This window comes from Gadus macrocephalus, chromosome 8 (assembly GCF_031168955.1).
Source record: "Gadus macrocephalus chromosome 8, ASM3116895v1".
Taxonomy (NCBI): domain Eukaryota; kingdom Metazoa; phylum Chordata; class Actinopteri; order Gadiformes; family Gadidae; genus Gadus; species Gadus macrocephalus.
Window position 1 is genome coordinate 11,285,796 of NC_082389.1, and position 25,502 is coordinate 11,311,297.

A 25,502-nucleotide genomic window follows, 5' to 3' on the forward strand; every position below is an offset into this window, starting at 1 on the left:
TTTACTTACTACGCTAATAAGTCCCTTTGTGCTTTTAACTGACCTAGCCAGCCAAACTAAGTCAAAGCTAGAAGCTAGGCTAATAATTCTCTTTTGCCAATGGTATCACCTTTTTACTGGTCTTATCTATTAATTTAAACATAGTAATGTAGAAAATAGCTAGCAGTCTTAAATAATGTTATATGTTGAATCATGGGTTATCATGGGTTAATCTGGCTACATCTCTAAATTTGTCATTTGCAATTTGTGTTTCAAATTTAAGGTCAAGCATTCTCAAAACCTTTCTGTGACCCCAACGCATTCCTGGATCACAGTGCAAGTACTCATGGCTCATTGCGTCTGTAAGGCAGGCCTAGGAGCAGTCTGCTCTCATGCAGCTCTCCTCTACTCTACACTGTGTTGGCTGCTTCTGAGAAGCTGCACGAGAAGCCCTGTGCTTGAGCTGAGACAAGTATGAAGGGGGTCCCATATGAAGAGCTTCGTAACAATAGTTTCTTTAATGAACAAGAGCCCCGTCATGTTAAAGTATCTAGTTTTCCTGCATCAGACCATCAGATGAAGAGTGCCGGGCATTCTTTGAGTCGCTTCATATCAGTGAAACAGTCGGTCATTGAGGGCCACTCACACAGGTAAGATTGGCTACATGCCTTGATAAACACAGCCTGTTCAAAATGCTATTCTGTATCTCTTTTGTGCCTTGTACATAACACTACAACTCCTCTTAGTTATGACAACGGGAAATTATGATTAATAGTTTTTTGTACTATTATTATTTAGCTTCTGTACAGTTTAATATAATATAGGTATTTAGCTTGGATTGTAAGATGTTGAATCTCTAGTTTGGTTTTGATCAGAGGGCAGGAAGAGCAGAGCAGACACACCTGCATCCTTGATAATAATAATTTGCTATCCTCATGCATCTCGGTTCTCCACTGAGGCAACAAGGTACATTGATTACAGAACAGTTTCAAAGAAAAGCTCATGCTACTGTGCATCTCTTGAGGTCCAGCTAGACAACCATACATAAAGACGAATTGGTGTAGTTTGTTCAAAGGTTTGCGCCTATGTGTGTATTAAATAGCATTGTTAAGAAGCCAGTAAATATATATATTCTTTTTTTTGTGTGTTTGTCAGAATGCAACACATTCTGGTAAATGTTGATGGGCCATGATAGACATGTTCACATTTTAATACACATTTTACTTTCCAATCTTTGTCAGATGGGGTCAAGAGAATGAGGATAGAGCACGGGGAAGCTTTGTCGCTATGTTGAAAGACCACCACTTCCAGGTGAGGGCGTCAGGGTTCATCATCAACCCAGAACTCCCTTGGATTGGAGCATTACCTGATGGTATGATTGCCTGCACTTACCATGGAGACAGCGTTTTAGAAATAAAATGGCCCTTCAAATCCAGGAACTGCTCCCTCATGAAAAGCTGCAGGGATTGGGATCATCAGAGATGGGGTCATTGCACTGAGATAAAACCAAGTATATGTATCATGTGCAGGCCCAAATGCACATTGCAGAGGTGGGTTACTGTTACTTCATGGTTTGGTCACACAGGACATTTTCACTCTGCAAATTCCATATCATCCTTCCCTCTTCCATGAGGCTTACGTCAAAGTTGAGAATTTCATCAAGACTGGAGTGCCACCTGAGCTGCTGGGGAAATGATATACAGCACCACGCTTTACTCCCAGAGACACTGCAGTCCCAAATCAGCCTGAAGTGGGATGCTACTGCGGTCAACCTTTGTTGACCGCAGGACATTGTTACATCACTATTGTTTGTAGTGATGTAACAATGTGATTTGAAAGCAGCTCTGTGTAAATGTGGCTCCTACAGTTAATTTCATGTTAAATATTCTTGAGCATTTTTAATCTATGTATGGCGGTAGATCATATTTCTGCATATTTTTCTTTTTTAAGATTCCTCCTATGAGCACCTTTACACTTTATGGAGTTCATCCATACCTTGAACTGGTATTTGAGTGTGTAATAAGTTATAAAAAAAAGAAAGAAAACTTTGCTGTTTGTTGTCCATGCATCACAAATGTTTAAATGCAATGTAGTATAGTAGAGCTATAAGTGGGTGAAAAAACTGCCATGCAAAGTAAAGGTTAATCGGTTAATCTGTATCTTCATTGATATTTATTATAGTAATGTCAAGTAACAGGGCAACGCTCGCTATGGGAACGGGGAATCCAAAACTCAATCTCGCCTAGGGCTACCAAAGGGCTGCTCAGTAATATTCAGTACGTGTGGTGCTCAGTTTCATAATCTTTTTGGCCTGTTGTCTACGGCCACGCCAACTGTTTCTGCCCAAGAGCCTTCTCGACCAAGGGTTCCTTCGCTTCCCAAGTCTCTTCCCGCCTCTCCTCTTCCAACATCTTTAGCCTCCGACGTTCTGGACCTTGATCGTCAACTGACCGCTAGGTCCATCAGCACCAGCAGCAGAGAGCTTGAAGGCTTTTGCTGTACAGTATCAGCGTCCCGGGTCACCATGCTCCTGATAGTCTAGTAGATATTTTTCTGTTTGTATCTTTTCTCTCTTTCAGATACTCCCTCTTGCTTGCACATCATCAGGTTGACCACTCTATCAAACAGTCCTTCTGTGCTTTCACAGCTGAAAACATCTTTGCAATCAGAGGTCAGAGGTCAAAAACCACTGAGGATGTTCTGTCACGATTAATTATTATTTTTTTTTTCCCATGTTGTTGAATAAAGCCACTCTATTTTCAATGGACCTATAAAGTCTTGGGTTTGAATCAACCAGGCTGTACCCAACACAAAGCATACTGTAGTCTACAGTGTAAGATTTGAGTCGGTGACGCACCCTTCGAAGCATCGCAGGCTGTAATGTCGAAGTGACTTGTGTGAGGGCTCTTATAGGGTCTGGGAGTCATGAGCAGGCGGGTCCACCCCATGTATCCGACCACGGCTGCATCATCGAACCACAGATGTTTTATCCAACCAAACAGACACGAAGAGCTAGAGCAGCAGCACGGCAAAGAGAGTACTGTCTGTCTGTCTGTCTGTCTGTCTGTCTGTCTGTCTGTCTGTCTGTCTGTCTGTCTGTCTGTCTGTCTGTCTGTCTGTCTGTCTGATTTGACAGCTTTTCTTTAGTCAACATTGTGTGCAACTTGCATGTTGTTTGAATCTATGTCTTTGCGTTGTGTAGTCATCATTCTGAGCTCTCATGTTATGTGTTATTTGATGTAACTGATGATTTATCTACATTAAAAACTTTCTTTTCGAGTTACCAGGGGATGACATTTATTTCTCCTCGGGACGGTGTTCTTGTGGGGCACAACATAATTTTATGTTCGCTTTGCTTCCACCGAAAAATCCATTCGAAAGGTTCCTTTTATAAATACATTGTCCTGCTTAGCACAAGATAAGCATGACAAGAAAATATGTACCACTTATTGGCCACACTTCTGAGAGGCTGTCAAGAATACGGACCATTTGGGCAAGCTAGAAATGCAAATCTCGGATATGTCATCCCTGGGACATAGGGGGATAATAATAATAATAAAAAAGTGGTGGTTTCAAGTTAACCTTTCTTAAATCTAATAGTACTTTTAAAAAATATTTGCCACAATATGATACTGTGGTGACATTGCAAAAAGCCGGATCTGATTTAGGAGCTCATATAAAAGGGAAACAAATCACAGTTGAAATAATCCTCTGATCAAACTGTTTTTGGGACATTTTAGCTTTTTTTATTTTGCTGTTCAAATAATTGTTTTAATCAGGCAAATATCAGATTCCAGTGTGAACTTACCTGCATGCGCAAAAATAAGAAAATCAAAGACATCCCACGCAGCACGTACGGAAGTAAACAGTAGCCTATATGTCATGACTATGATAAGCGCTAATAATATTTAATGGTGGTATAAATGTATCCCAAATCGGCCTAAATTTGAACAAATGCACTGTTCCCACACTTTAAAAAATGCCCCACTACATCATGATATCAAGGGACAAATTATATGAATACACCATGATACGGCAGTATGGCTTTAATTCTTTATTCAAGATATGTGGTAGGGAAGTAAGGGAACTGCTCCGCCCCTGGAATCAGGCAGTATCGCGATCACAACATAAGAGACAGTTGACAGTCGGACGATTTCTGCGAATTAAGAAATAGCCTAACTTATCTCTACTCTCTGCTGATCAAATGGATAGCTCGGATATCAGGGGATACATTCAAAGGTTTGAAGACCAAGGATACAAAACATGGATCAGAACTACAATGATCTTGGAGTGCCTCAAAACGCAAATGGGCAGGTTCTTAGAAAACGAAACCGAGGTTTTTCACAACGCCTTGAATGGGAAAATCAAGCTGAAGGAAAAAACGTGCATTGGTCCGACTAAATGCGATTATAAGAAAGTGCCAACCGTGAAATCGGTAACTACGTTCAGAGTGACATTTATTTAACTTTTGTTAGGAATGAGTATTCAACGACTTGGCATTAGACGGCTATGTCTAACCCATGTCAGTTGTATTTTGAAATCAACCTCCTGGTGGGAACATCTACCATTCAGAGGCTTTTTTTAAAAGACAAAACTTATATGAGAAATACTTGAACAATTTTGAACCAACGTGATTTCCCGTCTCTTACGAGTCATTGGCAAACGATGCCCGATATAAATAATATTATTATTCAACACGAGCGTGTGTTGTATGCATGTGTGGTTGTTATTTATAGAACTGGAGAATAAAGTCAAAAGCTTCACATATTTCTCACCGCATTTAAGACCTCGTACATAGGAAGCGAGCTGTTCTGTTATGACTTGATAAGAACCGTTTCATAATAGATCGCCCTATAACCACGAACCGGTCCAAGTCCAGGGTCCAGTAGATAGCTACATGGGTTAGGGTCACACTTCCCCTAAAATAACATTGTATAAATAAGTTTATGTGAGAAAAATGTTGTTTGAAGTTTTTCTAAGCCACAAAAGGCTCTAAGTGGTTTGAAGGTGAGCCCTGATGTTAACCCTTTGTAATTGTATTGGTGCCCAAACTGCACATGGCTGTGTAATGCTAATTTATTACTTGACGCTTTATTTTTTATATATTATTATTAGTAGTATTATTAGTATTTATATTATTATATAAAATAATAATATATATATATTATATTGTTAGATAATATACAGGCTAGTAGTTGTGTGTGTGTGTGTGTGTGTGTGTGTGTGTGTGTGTGTGTGTGTGTGTGTGAGTGTGTGTGTGTGTGTATGCGTGTATATAAATTTATATTGCATTTTCCATCACCTTTAACTCGGCAAACTCTTACAGGCTCCTAATAAATTGTGTCGTTTGTGTGATGCTTGGAAAGGGGAGATTTTGTCAGAGCACAATAACCCTAACCCCAAGATGGTGCATTGGATTAACACCACACCTTACCTGTGGCCTTCACATAAGTGGGAGGTGGCTAAGGTATGTATACCTCAAAATACCTGAACAAATGCTTTACAGTACTTACTTACTAGCTCTACATTTATTTTAAGCCAAGTTGAGGAAAACTGTTTCTTGTATGTTTTTAGCTCTATAATAACTACGTATCCTTGCTTTTGAATTAAAGCTAACTCCAGCTAATACTTTCTTTGTACATTTTTAGGTCTACATGTCGCGTGGCAATATGAAGCACAAGTCTGTGGATGACTTTGACATCTCAGCGTTCCTCACTCTAATGACATCCTGTCGACACTTCCAGAAGTTTGTGACAGGCCATATGCTCACAGAGGTGCACAATCCTCCTTGTAGGATCTACCTGTCGTAACCCTTAGTTAAGACTAAGTTGTACCCATTGAGGGATAGTTGTGTTGTTGTACTGTTCTTCGTTCCATGTTCAAACATTGACATGGGACATTGAAGTCTCAAACAAGTCTCCTAAACGGATCATTGCGTTGTTTACATTGCATTAGGGGGGCAGGGTAGTCTGGGGGGCTGGCGCGTTTGACTCAAGGGCCAAATGGTTCTGGGTTCAAACCCGAATGTCCGCAGTCATCCTGGAACCAGCTGCCCTACCCTTCATCATGAATGATGTTCAAAATAAATCACTCAATTCACAAATTCTCCAGGTGACTAATGTGAGGAACCAGATCATGCATTCTGCCAACTTTGCGGTGACTGCTGAAGATTTCCAGGATTACATGGGTCGGATCAGGGCTCTTGGGGAAGCGTTGGGAGAAAAGGTCCCAGAATTCCAGAGCTTTTCCAAGGACATGGCTGAGGTAGGTGCCGCCGGTGCTCTGTGGTGTGTTCGGATTCCCATCAGGAATTGATCGTGCAGCATTTTTTATAGCTGCTGATGGTATGCTTTGATTCTTGTCAGCCACACAGTCGCATTCAGACCAAAACGTCTGCTAAATGACGAAATGTAAAATAGTGTGAAACACAAGTTTGTTAAGACCCCAGGTTAATTGTTAAAAATGTCAATGTTGATGTAAATTAACCATGATTTTTGTTAGACTAACCCCCTCCCGATGTGCCGATGTATTCCGAATTCTGGCAGTGGGCCATCAATTGAAACCATTATAAGCCAAAAAAGTGTTTTCGGTAGCTCCCATAGAATTCAACAATTGCAACTTCTTTTCAGTCCGTCTCCTGGTCCTTGGGCATGTGCAGTAGCACGGAAACCCAGAATGCATTTGCTGTGTCCAAATCAGTAAAAGAAACTTGGCGATTTGTTCGTTTGTGGACACTATTGGAGAGAGCTACCTTATATTGGTGGGACAATTCAAAGATACAGCTATTGGAGCTGCTAAACAATCGTTTGGGATATAATGAATGTGTTTGATGGCCAACTGCTCAATTACCAAACATGTTTACACTGCCAGAGGCGGTGGGTTGAATGATGAGAAAGTAAAAAAAAAATCAAACCAATTTGATAATCTTTGTTTCCTTGTCTTTATTCCCCTCAACAGATTCAGAACATTAATTTCCAGCTGCATTTTGGACGCGATCTTGTGGTCCGACATGAAGGACATTCTACAGACAAATATGATGTTGAAAGTATTCTGAACATGGAGTTGAAGATTATGAAGGACAAGATGGAGTATCTATCTCAATTGTACGATGCAGACAGAGAGAACATGCTCACGGTAGGGCTCGCTGAGTAAAACATGCATATGTACAAGTATGCACACCCCAAACACAGGTGTGCACACGCACAAACACATACACACTGCACACCACTGTGTTTTTATGTACAAATACAGCTACACTTGAATCTGGAATTGAATGATGAGTCATGGCGCGTGTGTGTGTGTGTGTGTGTGTGTGTGTGTGTGTGTGGTGTGTGTCTGTCTGTCTGTCTGTCTGTCTGTCTGTCTGTCTGTCTGTCTGTCTGTCTGTCTGTGTCTCCAGTCAGAGGAGCTGCAGAAGGTGAAGAGCTTCTTGGATATGAACCATGACCTCCAGGAGAAGCTGCAGCCCCAGTGGCAGAGGCTGGAGGCTGTGCAGGCCCAGCACGGACTGCAGATAAACACCCTCACCGAGAGAGTGGGCGAGCTGGAGAAGCACACAGTCGTCACTGACGGTAAGAGGAGAATAGTTTTAAGAAAGCAGAGATACATTGCAATTTAGTGTATATATATATGTATATTTCCTCAAGAGGGTTAATGATAACTATGTGGACATGTGTTCTGTTGCGTAGAGGAGTTCAGCTCCGAAACCCTCATGTACAAAAACCGTCTTTTGGAACGTGCCAAAAAATACAAATGGGATAATCCCGTGTTCTCTGAACAAGACGAAAGTGCAGGTAAACACAGTACAACTCTGGTAAAAGGCCACTTACCAATGGCATTCGTAGAAATTGTTGTTACAAACATCTGAAGATATGTTTCACAAATACAAATATGTTTCACAAGGCCATACATTGATGATTTAATGGTTCATCTGATTACCCTACAGGGTTCAGGGGTCAGGTAGAGGTCCACGGTGAGACATTCCTGGGGTCACTGGTGTGTAAGTCGAAGGCACAAGCACACCAGGCAGCGGCAAAAAAAGCACTGCAAGAGCTGGCCACTGTGATAGCCAATGAGGAAGCAGCTTTAGGTCAAGCAGCCAAATCACAGACAGCAGGTAACCCCTCCCTTTGCGGATCTGTTTGCTTCTATAGACACGATAACATTATGGCGATCTCTAGTCTGTTTGAGAAGGAGTGTGACTGTTCTCTTTCTTCCAGGGTCCTCTTTCTTTGCAGCAGTGATGGTGTCCCTTGCCGTTGACGTCTCCCCAGATAAGGGTGTCTCAGCACCTGTGGACAGAGTGGAGTATGTTTATGAGAAACTAGTCTCTTTGTTTGGACTTGGAGCTGCCGATACAGGTTGGGTAACACGCCTTTCCTCACAGCGGTGTTTGCTATGATGACACATCGATGTCTGTCATCCGCTCGCTAAGAATTCCCTTCTATCTTCCCAGGTTCCTCCAATAAGGAGAAGGTACTGCAGTACTGTACCAGGCTAAAGGTCCTGCCCCCAGTGGAAAGGAGCTCAGCCTCCAGCTTTGTCCTGAGACTCAATGGGAAAATTACCTTCTATGACTTGGGTGCGTAAGCCTGTGTCAATTTAGCAATTAACACCAGTGTAACAACATTTATATTTGAAAGAAAATAGCCCTAAGTTTGTTGAAAATTAGTTGTTGCAACATTCTCGTCAATTTCCTACAGTTTGTTAAATTTTGCAGAGGGGTCCGGGTCGAAGGCGGAGGCAGTGCAGCAGGCAGCGAGGGCGGCCCTGGAGGCTCTGTGCGGGGTGTTGGACAAGGCTGCTGTCAACCAAAACAACCACAAAGGAGCTCTGCAGGAGCTGCTGGTGAGGTTCAAACAACCCCTTCCGGGGTACCTCGTGACGGATAGCCCGGCAGGCCACGGGGACAGGGTCACATGGCTGCCAGAAGCAGACCCCACGGGCGGCCTAGCGGAGGGGTCAGGGCTCCGTTACCAGGAGGTCGAAGGCACAGATGAGGGGGCTCATGCTGAGATTGGGACCCCCATGAAACGAATGATAACGGATCGTTCTGACCGGCCCAGCAAAATGTCTAAGGTTCTGCCGTCGACGGCTGGAGGTGAACGACCGGGTAAGGAGGGGGGTGTTTTAGAGCGAAGGTCCTACAATGGGCCTTATTCACGTAGTGGCTATCTTGGTTCCTTTTTTGTTTCTAAACACCAGCTGAATCCCACATTCAGTTCCCCCACCCAGCTAGCATTTAGGTCCAAGATGGCGGCTTGGTAAATAATAATGCCTAAGGACACATATCCCTTGAGATAGTGAAGAGTCAGCTGATGCTGATGATGAGGATGATGATGATGAGGCAGTTTTTGAGCACTTACAGCTTCTCCACCATTTCAGATGGGGGGCAGGTCTTAGGCTCCGTAGAAGTGACCATAAAGGTTGACCTCCGACCCCACCAGGCCGCTGACCCAGAGGGGGCAGTAGGAGCTGCCTACAGTGACCTGATGAAAGCCTTGTCTCTGAGCCCTGCACCTAGTGGTACTACGCACGCACGCAAGCACGCACGCACACACGCACACACGCACGCACGCACGCACACACAGTTATAATGTGCTTCTTACCGTAGGTGAAGAGAAACAGGCAGTTCTGGACTTCTTCAGAGAAGCTCAATGTTGCTCCCCTGTGGAGAAAATAGATCATAGACCTGATGGAACGTACAGCTGTTCCCTGAGAATTGACGGGAAACTAACCTTCCAGAGTCCAGGTGAGTTCAGGTTGCTATCGATAAGCATCTTGCATCCACATCCAGAATTTATGTGGATGCACATGATCCATTCTAGATATAACTGTGTCCACAATATATATTTTATTCCCTGACCCTTGGATACTCATCGCACCTTATAAATGTAAACTCAAAGTATGGTTTAGTCGTTGTGTTCCCAATCCTGTGCTCTTTCAGAGCGGTCCACCAAAAAGGAGTCTGATTCTCTGGCAGCCAAGAAGGCCTTCGCTCACCTGGAGGGGCTGCAGACGGTGAAAGACCTCAAGCTTCCTGGTTAGAATGGCTCCTCTACTGGAGATTTTCACACACTATCAACAATACTGCTCAGAAGAGTACAATGAAGGAATTGGCCCTTATATACCTCACTAAAGTGGTTTTCTTTGTTTCTTTGAAATTCAAGGTGAGGTCAAAGGCAGACTGCAAAAGGTGGCGGCCGACCTTGCAAACATCGGCTCGCCTGTGTATCGTACCACAGACGCTGGCAAAGTTATAGGTCAGTGATGCTCAGTGAGTCAGTGGGTCCAGATTATTTTTTAAATGATTCTATGTATCTATATTTTTTTGCTCTTATGCTGAACCTCAAATATTATATTCTATAAATTAATGACGGGATAGTATGTTCCTAAAGTTAAACCATCACACAGTACTGACTGTTAAGCCGATGTCCTTGTTTCAGATGGGGGGCAGGTCTTAGGCTCCGTAGAAGTGACCATAAAGGTTGACCTCCGACCCCACCAGGCCGCTGACCGGGAGGGGGCAGTAGGAGCTGCCTACAGTGACCTGATGAAAGCCTTGTCTCTGAGCCCTGCACCTAGTGGTACCACACACACACACACACACACACACACACACACACACACACACACACACACACACACACACACACACACACACACACACACACACACACACACAAACACTTATAATTAGGGATGCACGATACTGATATCAGTACACAGTGCCCGATACTGTGCTCATGTACTCGTACTTATAAAACTTCTCCGATACATGCATTGTTGCCCATGAACACGCTGAAAGAGCGTTGTTCATTGAACGTGCTCATATATTTGCTGAACAGTGAGCTGAACGTACCCGTTTGCGCGCAACGTCATTCCCGGGCCAAACGTTAGCGATTGGTTACGTATTTAAAGGATACATTGTACATATTTATAATTCGAAATTCCAAAACGGCCAAACGTTAGCGATTGTTTATGGCAGATCCGGAGTGGCACTGGGCAGATCCAATAGTTTTAAACTTCAACAGACACCCTTCTTCAAGTGAGTTAACGTTTGTCATTTGAGTAGGTCCAGACTCTCTGTGCAAATGAAATGAAGTACGAGAGTCTGGTAGGACCAGGCTAGATATAACCACCGATGGCAGTTTACGCAACGTGACGTAACGTTGAGGTGACGTTTATTTTTTTAAACATGGTAATTTGTCCTATGTGATCGTCAACATGGTATTCTATGTATCACTGTAATAAAATAAGTCCCCAATTTGGAGCATAAAGGGGCGTCGGCGGCGTGGTTTGAGTGGCCGTGTGGAGCTGTGCCTCGGTTGTGTTTTCGGTAGATTGTCAACCGCTACGGTGTGTGTGGATGGCGAAGCTCCGTCTGAGCAGCCATTTATTTAATGCCCGCATCTGAGGGTTAGGATTCCCGGACACCTATAGTATAACGCATGTGTGTGGCACATGTCATACACAACATCGCTCATTATATCACTCATACACAACGGCCGTACTAAAAAAAGTATAACAAAGTTGCCGTTGGCCGTAACCATGGCGATAACACGCCCCCTCTTTCCTAGATCTCTCAGGCCACAACGCATATTGTTAAATCTCAATAAAGTGAAGCGAATCTTTAGAAAGTTTGCAAAAAGGAAATTTGAATTAGGTGTGTTTCCATCAAGTGGTTGGAGCGGGAACCTACACACATTCCAGGGCTTGTCGTATCCTCTTGTCGTATCCTCCTGATATATGATGGAATTGCGTTGTTGTTTTCCATCTAAAATAGCTGTAATTTTTTTTTCTTCGATGAGAGCAAGGAAAAGTTTTATCTCTTCAGCGGTCCACACGTATCTATTATTCACATCGGCCATCTGTTCCATGGACGCACCTATTGAGATTTAAAAATATCTGATTACAGTTGAATGCATTTGGCAAAATTTATCAGCTCTCGTTTTGAAGGCTGAACAGACCATTTGACTGGAACTACTTAGTAGGTGTCCATATATCAGGGATTGATGGGCACGGTATAATTAAAGGATATACAAACATAGACATCCTGTATCATAAGTATATATGATATAGGATGTCTATGTATACAAACGCTAAAATATATTGACGCTACAAGTTGATGTCGGCAGGGGTGTTTCAAAAGGTGTGTTTTCATCTCCCATTTTGCGCATTTAGTCTCTTTCACATAAGTCAAAAACCACCTCAAGCGAGCAGATAAACTTTTTTGCGAATTAGAGGATTTTTATGCGAATTTAGGTGTTTCCTTCACCGTGATTCCATGCTTCAAAATGTGCATAAAAGTAGGGGGATGGAAACGCAGCTAGTGGGTTCACCGGCTCTCTAAACGGTAATGGTATTATTAGTATTACTCGGAATGGGCGAACACCTAAATCTAAGTTATATACTTCTACTTGGTCTGAGAAAAAGTGGAATCGGTGAATCCCTGATTATAATGAACTCTCAGGTTCACTGCTTTTTTGCTTCTTACCGTAGGTGAAGAGAAACAGGCAGTTCTGGAGTTCTTCAGACAGACTCAATGTTGCCCCCCTGTGGAGAAAATAGACCCTAGACCTGATGGAACGTACAGCTGTTCCCTGAGAATTGACGGGAAACTAACCTTCCAGAGTCCAGGTGAGTGCAGGTTGCTATCGATAAGCATTTTGCATCCACATATATCTTAACTCCCTAACTCTGCAATACCATTCACAAGAAGAACGACAATATCTCAAATATCTTCAGGCTCTTATTCGACTCATCCCACCCTATTGAATATAAACTCAAAGTATGGTTTATTCATTGTGTTCCCAACCCTGTGCTCTTTCAGAGCGGTCCACCAAAAAGGAGTCTGATTCTCTGGCAGCCCAGAAGGCATTGGCTCACCTGGAGGGGCTGCAGACGGTGAAAGACCTCAAGCTTCCTGGTTAGAAAGGCTCCTCTGCTGGAGATTTGACGCACTATCAACAATACTCCTCTGACTCTGCCGTTGTAATCTGCCTTCAGAGTTTGCTTTTTACTCGAGAATGTTTAAATGTTGGATGTTTGACGTGCGTTGAGTGCTAGCTTAAAGGGAAATACCGATCTGTGATCAAAAGATATAAGCTGTTTCTCCTGGCTTCGCAAAACATTTATTTCCAGTACAATTTGTCAAAATCAGTACCATGTACTGATTCTGCTAAATAACATTTAGAATGTGCGCATCGCTTCTAATGTAAACAGTATCACTTTTGTGTTTTGTAATCAATGGAGTATGGATGCATGAAGTATGGAGATGTTGGACCAACAAACTTGATCACCATACTAGTACTTTATCTCTCATCACAAAGATCAAAGTGCTACTGCTGTGGTTGACCTTTGTGTAAGGCAAACTCTTGCAAATGCTCAGAGGAAGAAACAGTACAATGAAGGAATTGGCCCCCATATACCTGACTAAAGTGGTTTTCTTTGTTTCTCTGAAATCCAAGGTGAGGTCAAAGGCAGACTGCAAAAGGTGGCGGCCGACCTTGGAAACATCTGTCACCCGGTGTATGATACCGCAGATGCTGTTGAAGTTACAGGTCAGTGATAGTTACTTAAAGGGGTGTATATGTAAGCATCCGTGAAGTAGCATGCCAAGGGACCTTTAAAGGGGTGGTCTGTCGATTTTGGTTTCAGAAGTTCACATTATTTTTAGGGTTAGGGTCAGGGAGACATTTTGTATATTAGTTTTTTGCTCTTGTGCTCAACCTCAAATGATATTATATTATATTAATTATGGATAGGATAGAATTAGGGATGCACCGATTCCACTTTTTCTCAGACCATGTACAAGTACAAGTACTTACATTTGGGTACTTGCCGATGCAGAGTACCGATACGAGTACTTAATAATACCATTACAGTTTAAAGAGCCAGTGAACCCACTGTCTAAGCGGGAATTCATACATTTTGCAATCTTAAAGAATGCGTTTTGGGCCGTGAGTTCTAGGAAAGAGAGGGGCATGTTATCGCTATGGTTACGCACCACGGCAACTTAGTTATAATTGTATTTTGTACATTTGTTGTGTATGAGTGATATAATGAGTAATGTTGTATATGACATGCAACACACACCGTAGCGTTATACTATAGGTGCCCGGGATTCCTAACCCTCTGACGCGGGTATTAAATAAATCGCTGCTCAGACGGAACTCCACCATCCACACACACCATGGCGGTACAATAAGTCTCAGAAAATAACAACTTTCTCTCGGACGCCGCAGTCAACCGCTGCCAAGGCACAGCTCCAAAGATACACACAACCCCTCCAACGGTGCCTTAGTCGGGACGCCGCCTGCGTTCTCAGCAGAGGGGATTGTTCAGGGTTTTGGGGAGAATGGCAAAAACATAGGAATTTACCCCTTCCTCTCTAAATTTGGGGACTTATTTCAGTAGTAGTGATGTAATGGCATAGATTACTATATTGACGATCGTACGTATAAGAGAAATAACCGCGGTTAAATAAAAACTAAAAACTGTTTTGGGGGTATCGGTTTGTTGTATCTGAGAAGTTTTACGAATAGTAATACATGAGCAAAGTATCGGGCCCGAGTCAGAGTACTGGTATCGGTATCAGTGCATCCCTAGATAGAATCTTCCTTTATTTAAACCGTCACACTGTACTAAAAAAAAAGAGATTTAGCTGTTTTAAGACTATGTCCTTGTTTCAGATGGGGGGCAGGTCTTAGGCTCCGTAGAAGTGACCATAAAGGTTGACCTCCGACCCCACCAGGCTGCTGACCAGGAGGGGGCAGTAGGAGCTGCCTACAGTGACCTGATGAAAGCCTTGTCTCTGAGCCCTGCACCTAGTGGTACCACACACACACACACACACACACACACACACACACACACACACACACACACACACACACACACACACACACACACACACACACACACACACACATTTAATGAACACTCAAGTTCACTGCTTTGTGCTTCTTACCGTAGGTGAAGAGAAACAGGCAGTTCTGGAGTTCTTCAGACAGACTCAATGTTGCCCCCCTGTGGAGAAAATAGATCATAGACCTGATGGAACGTACAGCTGTTCCCTGAGAATTGACGGGAAACTAACCTTCCAAAGTCCAGGTGAGTTCAGGTTGCTATCGATAAGCATTTTGCGTCACCATTCATAATCAACAATCAACAGAATTAATTATCTCGGAACTGTGTCTCATAATATATATATATCTTTATTCCCTGACATTGCGATACCATTCACAAGAAGAACGACAATACCACAAATATATTCAGGCCCTTATTCGACTCATCCCACCCTATTGAATATATACTCAAAGTATGGTTTATTCGTTGTGTTCCCAATCCTGTGCTCTTTCAGAGCGGTCCAACAAAAAGGAGTCTGATTCTCTGGCAGCCCAGAAGGCCTTGGCTCACCTGGAGGGGCTGCAGACGGTGAAAGACCTCAAGCTTCCTGGTTAGAACGGCTCCTCTGCTGGAGATTTGACGCACTATCAACAATACTGTTCTGACTCTGCTGTTGTAATCTGCCTTCAGAGTTTGCTTTTTACTCGAGAATGTTTAAATGTTGGATGTTTGACGTGCGTTGAGTGCTAGCTTAAAGGGAAATACTGGTCTGTGATCAAAAGATATAAGCTGTTTCTCCTGGCTTCGCAAAACATTTCTTTCCAGTACAATTTGTCAAAATCAGTTCCATGTACTGATTCTGCTAAATAACATTTAGAATGTGCGCATCGCTTCTAATGTAAACAATATCACTTTTGTGTTTTGTAATCAATGGAGTATGGATGGATGAAGAATGGAGATGTTGGACCAACAAACTTGATCACCATACTAGTACTTTATCTCTCATCACAAAGATCAAAGTGCTACTGCTATGGTTGACCTTTGTGTAAGGCACACTCTTGCAAATGCTCCGAGGAAGAAACAGTACAATGAAGGAATTGGCCCCCATATACCTGACTAAAGTGGTTTTCTTTGTTTCTCTGAAATCCAAGGTGAGGTCAAAGGCAGACTGCAAAAGGTGGCGGCCGACCTTGGAAACATCTGTCACCCGGTGTATGATACCGCAGATGCTGTTGAAGTTACAGGTCAGTGATAGTTACTTAAAGGGGTGTATATGTAAGCATCCGTGAAGTAGCATGCCAAGGGACCTTTAAAGGGGTGGTCTGTCGATTTTGGTTTCAGAAGTTTACATTATTTTTAGGGTTAGGGTCAGGGAGACATTTTGTATATTAGTTTTTTGCTCTTGTGCTCAACCTCAAATGATATTATATTATATTAATTATGGATAGGATAGAATTAGGGATGCACCGATTCCACTTTTTCTCAGACCATGTACAAGTACAAGTACTTACATTTGGGTACTTGCCGATACAGAGTACCGATACGAGTACTTAATAATACCATTACAGTTTAAAGAGCCAGTGAACCCACTTTCTAAGCGGGAATTCATACATTATGCAATCTTAAAGAATGCGTTTTGGGCCGTGAGTTCTAGGAAAGAGAGGGGCATGTTATCGCTATGGTTACGCACCACGGCAACTTAGTTATAATTGTATTTTGTACATTTGTTGTGTATGAGTGATATAATGAGTAATGTTGTATATGACATGCAACACACACCGTAGCGTTATACTATAGGTGCCCGGGATTCCTAACCCTCTGACGCGGGTATTAAATAAATCGCTGCTCAGACGGAACTCCACCATCCACACACACCATGGCGGTACAATAAGTCTCAGAAAATAACAACTTTCTCTCGGACGCCGCAGTCAACCGCTGCCAAGGCACAGCTCCAAAGATACACACAACCCCTCCAACGGTGCCTTAGTCGGGACGCCGCCTGCGTTCTCAGCAGAGGGGATTGTTCAGGGTTTTGGGGAGAATGGCAAAAACATAGGAATTTACCCCTTCCTCTCTAAATTTGGGGACTTATTTCAGTAGTAGTGATGTAATGGCATAGATTACTATATTGACGATCGTACGTATAAGAGAAATAACCGCGGTTAAATAAAAACTAAAAACTGTTTTGGGGGTATCGGTTTGTTGTATCTGAGAAGTTTTACGAATAGTAATACATGAGCAAAGTATCGGGCCCGAGTCAGAGTACTGGTATCGGTATCAGTGCATCCCTAGATAGAATCTTCCTTTATTTAAACCGTCACACTGTACTAAAAAAAAAGAGATTTAGCTGTTTTAAGACAATGTCCTTGTTTCAGATGGGGGGCAGGTCTTAGGCTCCGTAGAAGTGACCATAAAGGTTGACCTCCGACCCCACCAGGCTGCTGACCAGGAGGGGGCAGTAGGAGCTGCCTACAGTGACCTGATGAAAGCCTTGTCTCTGAGCCCTGCACCTAGTGGTACCACACACACACACACACACACACACACACACACACACACACACACACACACACACACACACACACACACACACACACACACACACACACACACACACACACACATTTAATGAACACTCAAGTTCACTGCTTTGTGCTTCTTACCGTAGGTGAAGAGAAACAGGCAGTTCTGGAGTTCTTCAGACAGACTCAATGTTGCCCCCCTGTGGAGAAAATAGATCATAGACCTGATGGAACGTACAGCTGTTCCCTGAGAATTGACGGGAAACTAACCTTCCAAAGTCCAGGTGAGTTCAGGTTGCTATCGATAAGCATTTTGCATCACCATTCATAATCGACAATCAACAGAATTAATTATCTCGGAACTGTGTCTCATAATATATATATATCTTTATTCCCTGACATTGCGATACCATTCACAAGAAGAACGACAATACCACAAATATATTCAGGCCCTTATTCGACTCATCCCACCCTATTGAATATATACTCAAAGTATGGTTTATTCGTTGTGTTCCCAATCCTGTGCTCTTTCAGAGCGGTCCAACAAAAAGGAGTCTGATTCTCTGGCAGCCCAGAAGGCCTTGGCTCACCTGGAGGGGCTGCAGACGGTGAAAGACCTCAAGCTTCCTGGTTAGAACGGCTCCTCTGCTGGAAATTTGACGCACTATCAACAATACTGTTCTGACTCTGCTGTTGTAATCTGCCTTCAGAGTTTGCTTTTTACTCGAGAATGTTTAAATGTTGGATGTTTGACGTGCGTTGAGTGCTAGCTTAAAGGGAAATACCGGTCTGTGATCAAAAGATATAAGCTGTTTCTCCTGGCTTCGCAAAACATTTATTTCCAGTACAATTTGTCAAAATCAGTTCCATGTACTGATTCTGCTAAATAACATTTAGAATGTGCGCATCGCTTCTAATGTAAACAATATCACTTTTGTGTTTTGTAATCAATGGAGTATGGATGGATGAAGAATGGAGATGTTGGACCAACAAACTTGATCACCATACTAGTACTTTATCTCTCATCACAAAGATCAAAGTGCTACTGCTATGGTTGACCTTTGTGTAAGGCACACTCTTGCAAATGCTCCGAGGAAGAAACAGTACAATGAAGGAATTGGCCCCCATATACCTGACTAAAGTGGTTTTCTTTGTTTCTCTGAAATCCAAGGTGAGGTCAAAGGCAGACTGCAAAAGGTGGCGGCCGACCTTGGAAACATCTGTCACCCGGTGTATGATACCGCAGATGCTGTTGAAGTTACAGGTCAGTGATAGTTACTTAAAGGGGTGTATATGTAAGCATCCGTGAAGTAGCATGCCAAGGGACCTTTAAAGGGGTGGTCTGTCGATTTTGGTTTCAGAAGTTCACATTATTTTTGTAGACTTTTTGTATATTAGTTTTTTGCTCTTGTGCTCAACCTCAAATGATATTATATTATATTAATTATGGATAGGATAGAATTAGGGATGCACCGATTCCACTTTTTCTCAGACCATGTACAAGTACAAGTACTTACATTTGGGTACTTGCCGATACAGAGTACCGATACGAGTACTTAATAATACCATTACAGTTTAAAGAGCCAGTGAACCCACTTTCTAAGCGGGAATTCATACATTTTGCAATCTTAAAGAATGCGTTTTGGGCCGTGAGTTCTAGGAAAGAGAGGGGCATGTTATCGCTATGGTTACGCACCACGGCAACTTAGTTATAATTTATTTTGTACATTTGTTGTGTATGAGTGATATAATGAGTGATGTTGTATATGACATGCAACACACACCGTAGCGTTATACTATAGGTGCCCGGGATTCCTAACCCTCTGACGCGGGTATTAAATAAATCGCTGCTCAGACGGAACTCCACCATCCACACACACCATGGCGGTACAATAAGTCTCAGAAAATAACAACTTTCTCTCGGACGCCGCAGTCAACCGCTGCCAAGGCACAGCTCCAAAGATACACACAACCCCTCCAACGGTGCCTTAGTCGGGACGCCGCCTGCGTTCTCAGCAGAGGGGATTGTTCAGGGTTTTGGGGAGAATGGCAAAAACATAGGAATTTACCCCTTCCTCTCTAAATTTGGGGACTTATTTCAGTAGTAGTGATGTAATGGCATAGATTACTATATTGACGATCGTACGTATAAGAGAAATAACCGCGGTTAAATAAAAACTAAAAACTGTTTTGGGGGTATCGGTTTGTTGTATCTGAGAAGTTTTACGAATAGTAATACATGAGCAAAGTATCGGGCCCGAGTCAGAGTACTGGTATCGGTATCAGTGCATCCCTAGATAGAATCTTCCTTTATTTAAACCGTCACACTGTACTAAAAAAAAAGAGATTTAGCTGTTTTAAGACAATGTCCTTGTTTCAGATGGGGGGCAGGTCTTAGGCTCCGTAGAAGTGACCATAAAGGTTGACCTCCGACCCCACCAGGCTGCTGACCAGGAGGGGGCAGTAGGAGCTGCCTACAGTGACCTGATGAAAGCCTTGTCTCTGAGCCCTGCACCTAGTGGTACCACACACACACACACACACACACACACACACACACACACACACACACACACACACACACACACACACACACACACACACACACACACACACACACACACACATTTAATGAACACTCAAGTTCACTGCTTTGTGCTTCTTACCGTAGGTGAAGAGAAACAGGCAGTTCTGGAGTTCTTCAGACAGACTCAATGTTGCCCCCCTGTGGAGAAAATAGATCATAGACCTGATGGAACGTACAGCTGTTCCCTGAGAATTGACGGGAAACTAACCTTCCAAAGTCCAGGTGAGTTCAGGTTGCTATCGATAAGCATTTTGCGTCACCATTCATAATCGACAATCAACAGAATTAATTATCTCGGAACTGTGTCTCATAATATATATATATCTTTATTCCCTGACATTGCGATACCATTCACAAGAAGAACGACAATACCACAAATATATTCAGGCCCTTATTCGACTCATCCCACCCTATTGAATATATACTCAAAGTATGGTTTATTCGTTGTGTTCCCAATCCTGTGCTCTTTCAGAGCGGTCCAACAAAAAGGAGTCTGATTCTCTGGCAGCCCAGAAGGCCTTGGCTCACCTGGAGGGGCTGCAGACGGTGAAAGACCTCAAGCTTCCTGGTTAGAACGGCTCCTCTGCTGGAGATTTGACGCACTATCAACAATACTGTTCTGACTCTGCTGTTGTAATCTGCCTTCAGAGTTTGCTTTTTACTCGAGAATGTTTAAATGTTGGATGTTTGACGTGCGTTGAGTGCTAGCTTAAAGGGAAATACCGGTCTGTGATCAAAAGATATAAGCTGTTTCTCCTGGCTTCGCAAAACATTTATTTCCAGTACAATTTGTCAAAATCAGTTCCATGTACTGATTCTGCTAAATAACATTTAGAATGTGCGCATCGCTTCTAATGTAAACAATATCACTTTTGTGTTTTGTAATCAATGGAGTATGGATGGATGAAGAATGGAGATGTTGGACCAACAAACTTGATCACCATACTAGTACTTCATGTCTCATCACAAAGATCAAAGTGCTACTGCTATGGTTGACCTTTGTGTAAGGCACACTCTTGCAAATGCTCCGAGGAAGAAACAGTACAATGAAGAAATTGGCCCCCATATACCTGACTAAAGTGGTTTTCTTTGTTTCTCTGAAATCCAAGGTGAGGTCAAAGGCAGACTGCAAAAGGTGGCGGCCGACCTTGGAAACATCTGTCACCCGGTGTATGATACCGCAGATGCTGTTGAAGTTACAGGTCAGTGATAGTACTTAAAGGGGTGTATATGTAAGCATCCGTGAAGTAGCATGCCAAGGGACCTTTAAAGGGGTGGTCTGTCGATTTTGGTTTCAGAAGTTTACATTATTTTTAGGGTTAGGGTCAGGGAGACATTTTGTATATTAGTTTTTTGCTCTTGTGCTCAACCTCAAATGATATTATATTATATTAATTATGGATAGGATAGAATTAGGGATGCACCGATTCCACTTTTTCTCAGACCATGTACAAGTACAAGTACTTACATTTGGGTACTTGCCGATACAGAGTACCGATACGAGTACTTAATAATACCATTACAGTTTAAAGAGCCAGTGAACCCACTTTCTAAGCGGGAATTCATACATTATGCAATCTTAAAGAATGCGTTTTGGGCCGTGAGTTCTAGGAAAGAGAGGGGCATGTTATCGCTATGGTTACGCACCACGGCAACTTAGTTATAATTGTATTTTGTACATTTGTTGTGTATGAGTGATATAATGAGTAATGTTGTATATGACATGCAACACACACCGTAGCGTTATACTATAGGTGCCCGGGATTCCTAACCCTCTGACGCGGGTATTAAATAAATCGCTGCTCAGACGGAACTCCACCATCCACACACACCATGGCGGTACAATAAGTCTCAGAAAATAACAACTTTCTCTCGGACGCCGCAGTCAACCGCTGCCAAGGCACAGCTCCAAAGATACACACAACCCCTCCAACGGTGCCTTAGTCGGGACGCCGCCTGCGTTCTCAGCAGAGGGGATTGTTCAGGGTTTTGGGGAGAATGGCAAAAACATAGGAATTTACCCCTTCCTCTCTAAATTTGGGGACTTATTTCAGTAGTAGTGATGTAATGGCATAGATTACTATATTGACGATCGTACGTATAAGAGAAATAACCGCGGTTAAATAAAAACTAAAAACTGTTTTGGGGGTATCGGTTTGTTGTATCTGAGAAGTTTTACGAATAGTAATACATGAGCAAAGTATCGGGCCCGAGTCAGAGTACTGGTATCGGTATCAGTGCATCCCTAGATAGAATCTTCCTTTATTTAAACCGTCACACTGTACTAAAAAAAAAGAGATTTAGCTGTTTTAAGACAATGTCCTTGTTTCAGATGGGGGGCAGGTCTTAGGCTCCGTAGAAGTGACCATAAAGGTTGACCTCCGACCCCACCAGGCTGCTGACCAGGAGGGGGCAGTAGGAGCTGCCTACAGTGACCTGATGAAAGCCTTGTCTCTGAGCCCTGCACCTAGTGGTACCACACACACACACACACACACACACACACACACACACACACACACACACACACACACACACTTCTAATGAACCCTAGAGCTTACTGTTATGCGGTTCTTCCACAGGTGGAGAGAGACTGGCCGTTCTTCATTTCATGCAACTAACTAAATCTCGCCCCCCTGTGGAAGATATAAAAATGTCATCAGATGGTACTTACAAATGTGCTCTGAAAATCGACGGCCCGTTCATCTTTCAAAGTCCAGGTGGGGATATTTCTGTCTCTCTACCCTTGGTCAGTCCGTCTGTCTTTCCGTCTGTCTTTAGCGAAAGCTCACTAAACACAACGCACCCTCTAACACCGAGACGCACTCGAGAGGCGACTACGATGATGCAAAGACACTTTTGCTCGTCTACGTGAGGATGAATCGCTAACGTGACCCTGTCCTCCCTCCCAGAGCGCAGCTCCACCAAGAAGGAGGCAGAGAAGGCGGCCGCCGGGCAGGCCCTGGGGCACCTGGAGGGGCTCCTGAGGGCCCACCGCCGCCCCCTTCCTGGTAAGAGCCCGTCTGTTGCCGTCTTCCTCTTCTTTGTTTGCACAATGAAGGAAAAGGGTAGGAAACATGAGGCGTGAGCGTGTTCACACCAAAACCGATAAGGAATAGATCACCATCGCTGTGACCCGCCACTGTTACAGGTTACCTTGACATGTCACTCTAACACTACACAGTAACAGGTCACTGTAACATGTAACGCTCCACTGTATTGTTTCCCTATTACACGCCAGTGTAACCTGTCACTGTAACACATCACTGTTACACGTCACTCTAACGCATCCCTGTAACACAAAACTGTAACGCGTGGCTGTAACCCCTCGCTGGATAATGTCACTGTCATTCACAGTGCCCAACCATCACATGTCACAGTAGCGCATCACTGTACCATGACCTGTAATGCCTCAAGTAGCATCTTTGTTTTTTCCAGTGGGGGACAACCACAAGAGCAGGCTCCAGGAGCTGCTGATGTCTGGGCTAGGGAACGCGGTTCTGCCCGCGTATGCAGCCGTCGACGCCAACGAACCCCGCCACACATGACTGACGCACGACCTCGTAAAGGGGAAGCGGGCGCTGGTCTTTTGGTTTTGTTTAGCCAATGGGATGTTTTTTTCTGCGGGGGTTGCAGGTTCATTACGTAACGCATTGGGATGGTTTGTGTAATCATGGGGCTTCACTAATTAACTAACCATCATCGTATATACACTTGTTCTATGAGTTTTTATGACAAAAAAAATTACATGAGAGTGACAATACTATAGACATAGCGTTTTATTAGCATTCCTTTGCTTGAAAAAGCAATATTTATAATTTCTTCAGCTTTTTTCTCTCTGTTATTGCTGCACTGACTTCTGTCAGTTTTTACAATGTTGTGAATTCTGTCTGTATGTGTTTGTTCGTACCTTCCTTAATCTTTTTATAATATTAATGTAAACCTGTGTTTAGCAATGCCACACTTCACCCAGGTGACTTTTAGGCCCCGTTTACACGAAGGGAAAACGCAGATATTTCCACGCGGTTTGGCCTCATTTACACGAAAACGCAGTTTTTATCACAGAAAACGATCATTTCTAAAAACTCCGGCCAAAGTGGAGATTTCTGAAAACGCCGGTTATGTGTTGTCGTGTCAACGGGGAGAAACGGGGTTTTAGGTTCTGAAGAGTCACATTATGCGCCAGAAAAATGCTTAACGCCATATGAGCGCCCTATGTTTACAGTTTGTTTGTTACAGGAAGACGCTCGTGTTATTCGTTGTTGTTGATTCTGAGGATTCTGATTGGCTTGCATGGCTTTATCCGTCTCCCTACACTGCCGCCCATAGGTTTGGCATAGTTATAATGGCGCTCGACGGCGTATTTATGCGTTTTGATGTAAACGACAACTTTTTTGAAAAAGATGTGTGCACAATGTTATTTTCAGCCTCATCTGTGAGCTCCCTGAGCAATAGTACCAATTAGGATCAATTTGGCTGTCATGTAATGGAAATAATCATTTTTTTTTCAATATATCTATTCATATATAGATAGATATATAGCTGATATTTCCTTCATGCCTTTCCTTCATACTGTATTCTCTGTCTTGTTGCAGTAAAACCATGGTCTTTGCTGATGCATGTCTTTTACTGCAATCCACAAAAACTCTTAATAAAGGCTTGATTCCACTACCACACATTCTGTTTCCTTCTCAAACATAATAGGCCTATGCATTTACGTTGTTTGGGTAAAACAAAGGCTTGTATGTGAAAACCGCTATCAGCCAATGGTATCAGCCTATACTAGCGCCTGAATATCTGTATGGGGAAGGGAAAGTTGGATCGCTGCACCCCATGTTTGAGAGGATCTTAGGGTCTATTGTGGACAGCACTTCTAAACCAGGCCATGATTGAATACAGGGGTACACTCACATACAGTCCTCCAAACCCTAAACACGCAGTGAGACACACATGTTTTCATACACACACCCAAGAAACACAGCTGCACTCGGATTGTTAGTCATTTCTTTTAATGAGAACCAGAGAGCCAAGAGACGTCCCATTGGGGACACAAGTAGGACAGTGACGGTCATCCAAAATGTTTGGATGACAGCATGACCTCACCCATTGCTCAGAGCAGTGGTGAGTTCATGCTGTCATCCGTACTGTTTGGATGGATGGATGAGGCGCTCATCCCTTTAAGGGCCACCTGAGGAACACAAGCCACACAGATCCCATTGAGAAACATTGGGCAGGTCAGAGGTCCTGTTTCAGCTCATCGGTTGAGCTCTGCGTGTCCTCCACCACGGTGATGTCCTCCTCATATGCAGCCTGGACCACAGGGAGAAACTGGAGGAGCAGGCACATCACAGCTTAATACCAAGGCCATGGTTAAACATGGAAATAAATGCGCTGTGTGTGTATGTGTGTAAAATGTATCATTCTTTTACTCACAGTACATGATGTGGGTCTCTTCAGGAAGTGCTTGTACTTCTTGGGCAGTTGAGGAATCTGGGGGAAGAGAAGCTTCGACACCCTGAAACACACACACACACACACACCGTAAAGTTAGCAAGAGGGAAAAA

General features: G+C 43.2%; 3 protein-coding genes across 7 annotated transcripts in view; 1 reads left to right on the forward strand and 2 right to left on the reverse strand.

Moving 5' to 3' along the window:
• ndufb3 (NADH:ubiquinone oxidoreductase subunit B3) overlaps positions 1-25,502 on the reverse strand; it is a 146,964-nt gene that overhangs the window by 26,916 nt on the left and 94,546 nt on the right. The gene's annotated exons all lie outside the window — the stretch shown is intronic.
• On the forward strand, positions 4,063-25,253 carry LOC132463024 (uncharacterized). Of its 4 annotated transcripts, XM_060058894.1 has the most exons (35): positions 4,064-4,414; positions 5,306-5,446; positions 5,628-5,753; positions 6,091-6,243; positions 6,937-7,113; positions 7,379-7,550; positions 7,668-7,772; positions 7,925-8,095; positions 8,199-8,339; positions 8,435-8,560; positions 8,699-9,091; positions 9,364-9,504; positions 9,593-9,730; positions 9,926-10,021; positions 10,149-10,241; positions 10,425-10,565; positions 12,481-12,618; positions 12,812-12,907; positions 13,449-13,541; positions 14,673-14,813; positions 14,956-15,093; positions 15,344-15,439; positions 15,981-16,073; positions 17,205-17,345; positions 17,498-17,635; positions 17,886-17,981; positions 18,523-18,615; positions 19,732-19,872; positions 20,023-20,160; positions 20,411-20,506; positions 21,048-21,140; positions 22,271-22,411; positions 22,521-22,658; positions 22,851-22,949; positions 23,377-25,253. In XM_060058894.1, exons 1-35 carry the CDS (start codon positions 4,184-4,186, stop codon positions 23,484-23,486), a joined length of 4,764 nt encoding a protein of 1,587 aa, XP_059914877.1. In that variant the 5' UTR covers positions 4,064-4,183; the 3' UTR covers positions 23,487-25,253. The 4 variants fall into 4 exon arrangements, with proteins under 4 accessions (XP_059914880.1, XP_059914877.1, XP_059914878.1 ...); XM_060058895.1 differs by lacking the exons at positions 22,271-22,411; positions 22,521-22,658; positions 22,851-22,949; XM_060058897.1 differs by lacking the exons at positions 12,812-12,907; positions 13,449-13,541; positions 14,673-14,813; positions 14,956-15,093 and having other exon boundaries at positions 4,063-4,414.
• LOC132463047 (granulocyte-macrophage colony-stimulating factor receptor subunit alpha-like) overlaps positions 24,926-25,502 on the reverse strand; it is a 4,088-nt gene continuing 3,511 nt past the window's right edge. The window contains exons 7-9 of one of the 2 annotated variants that reach the window (XR_009526961.1): positions 25,372-25,453; positions 25,084-25,266; positions 24,926-25,016 (exon numbers count right to left, since the gene is read on the reverse strand). Coding sequence is in view for 1 of the 2 variants with exons in the window: in XM_060058933.1 (XP_059914916.1) it covers positions 25,174-25,266; positions 25,372-25,453 (175 nt within the window). In the remaining variant the exon portion in view is untranslated. Of the gene's footprint in view, positions 25,267-25,371; positions 25,454-25,502 lie in introns of both variants that reach the window. The other variant, XM_060058933.1, reaches the window with a different exon arrangement.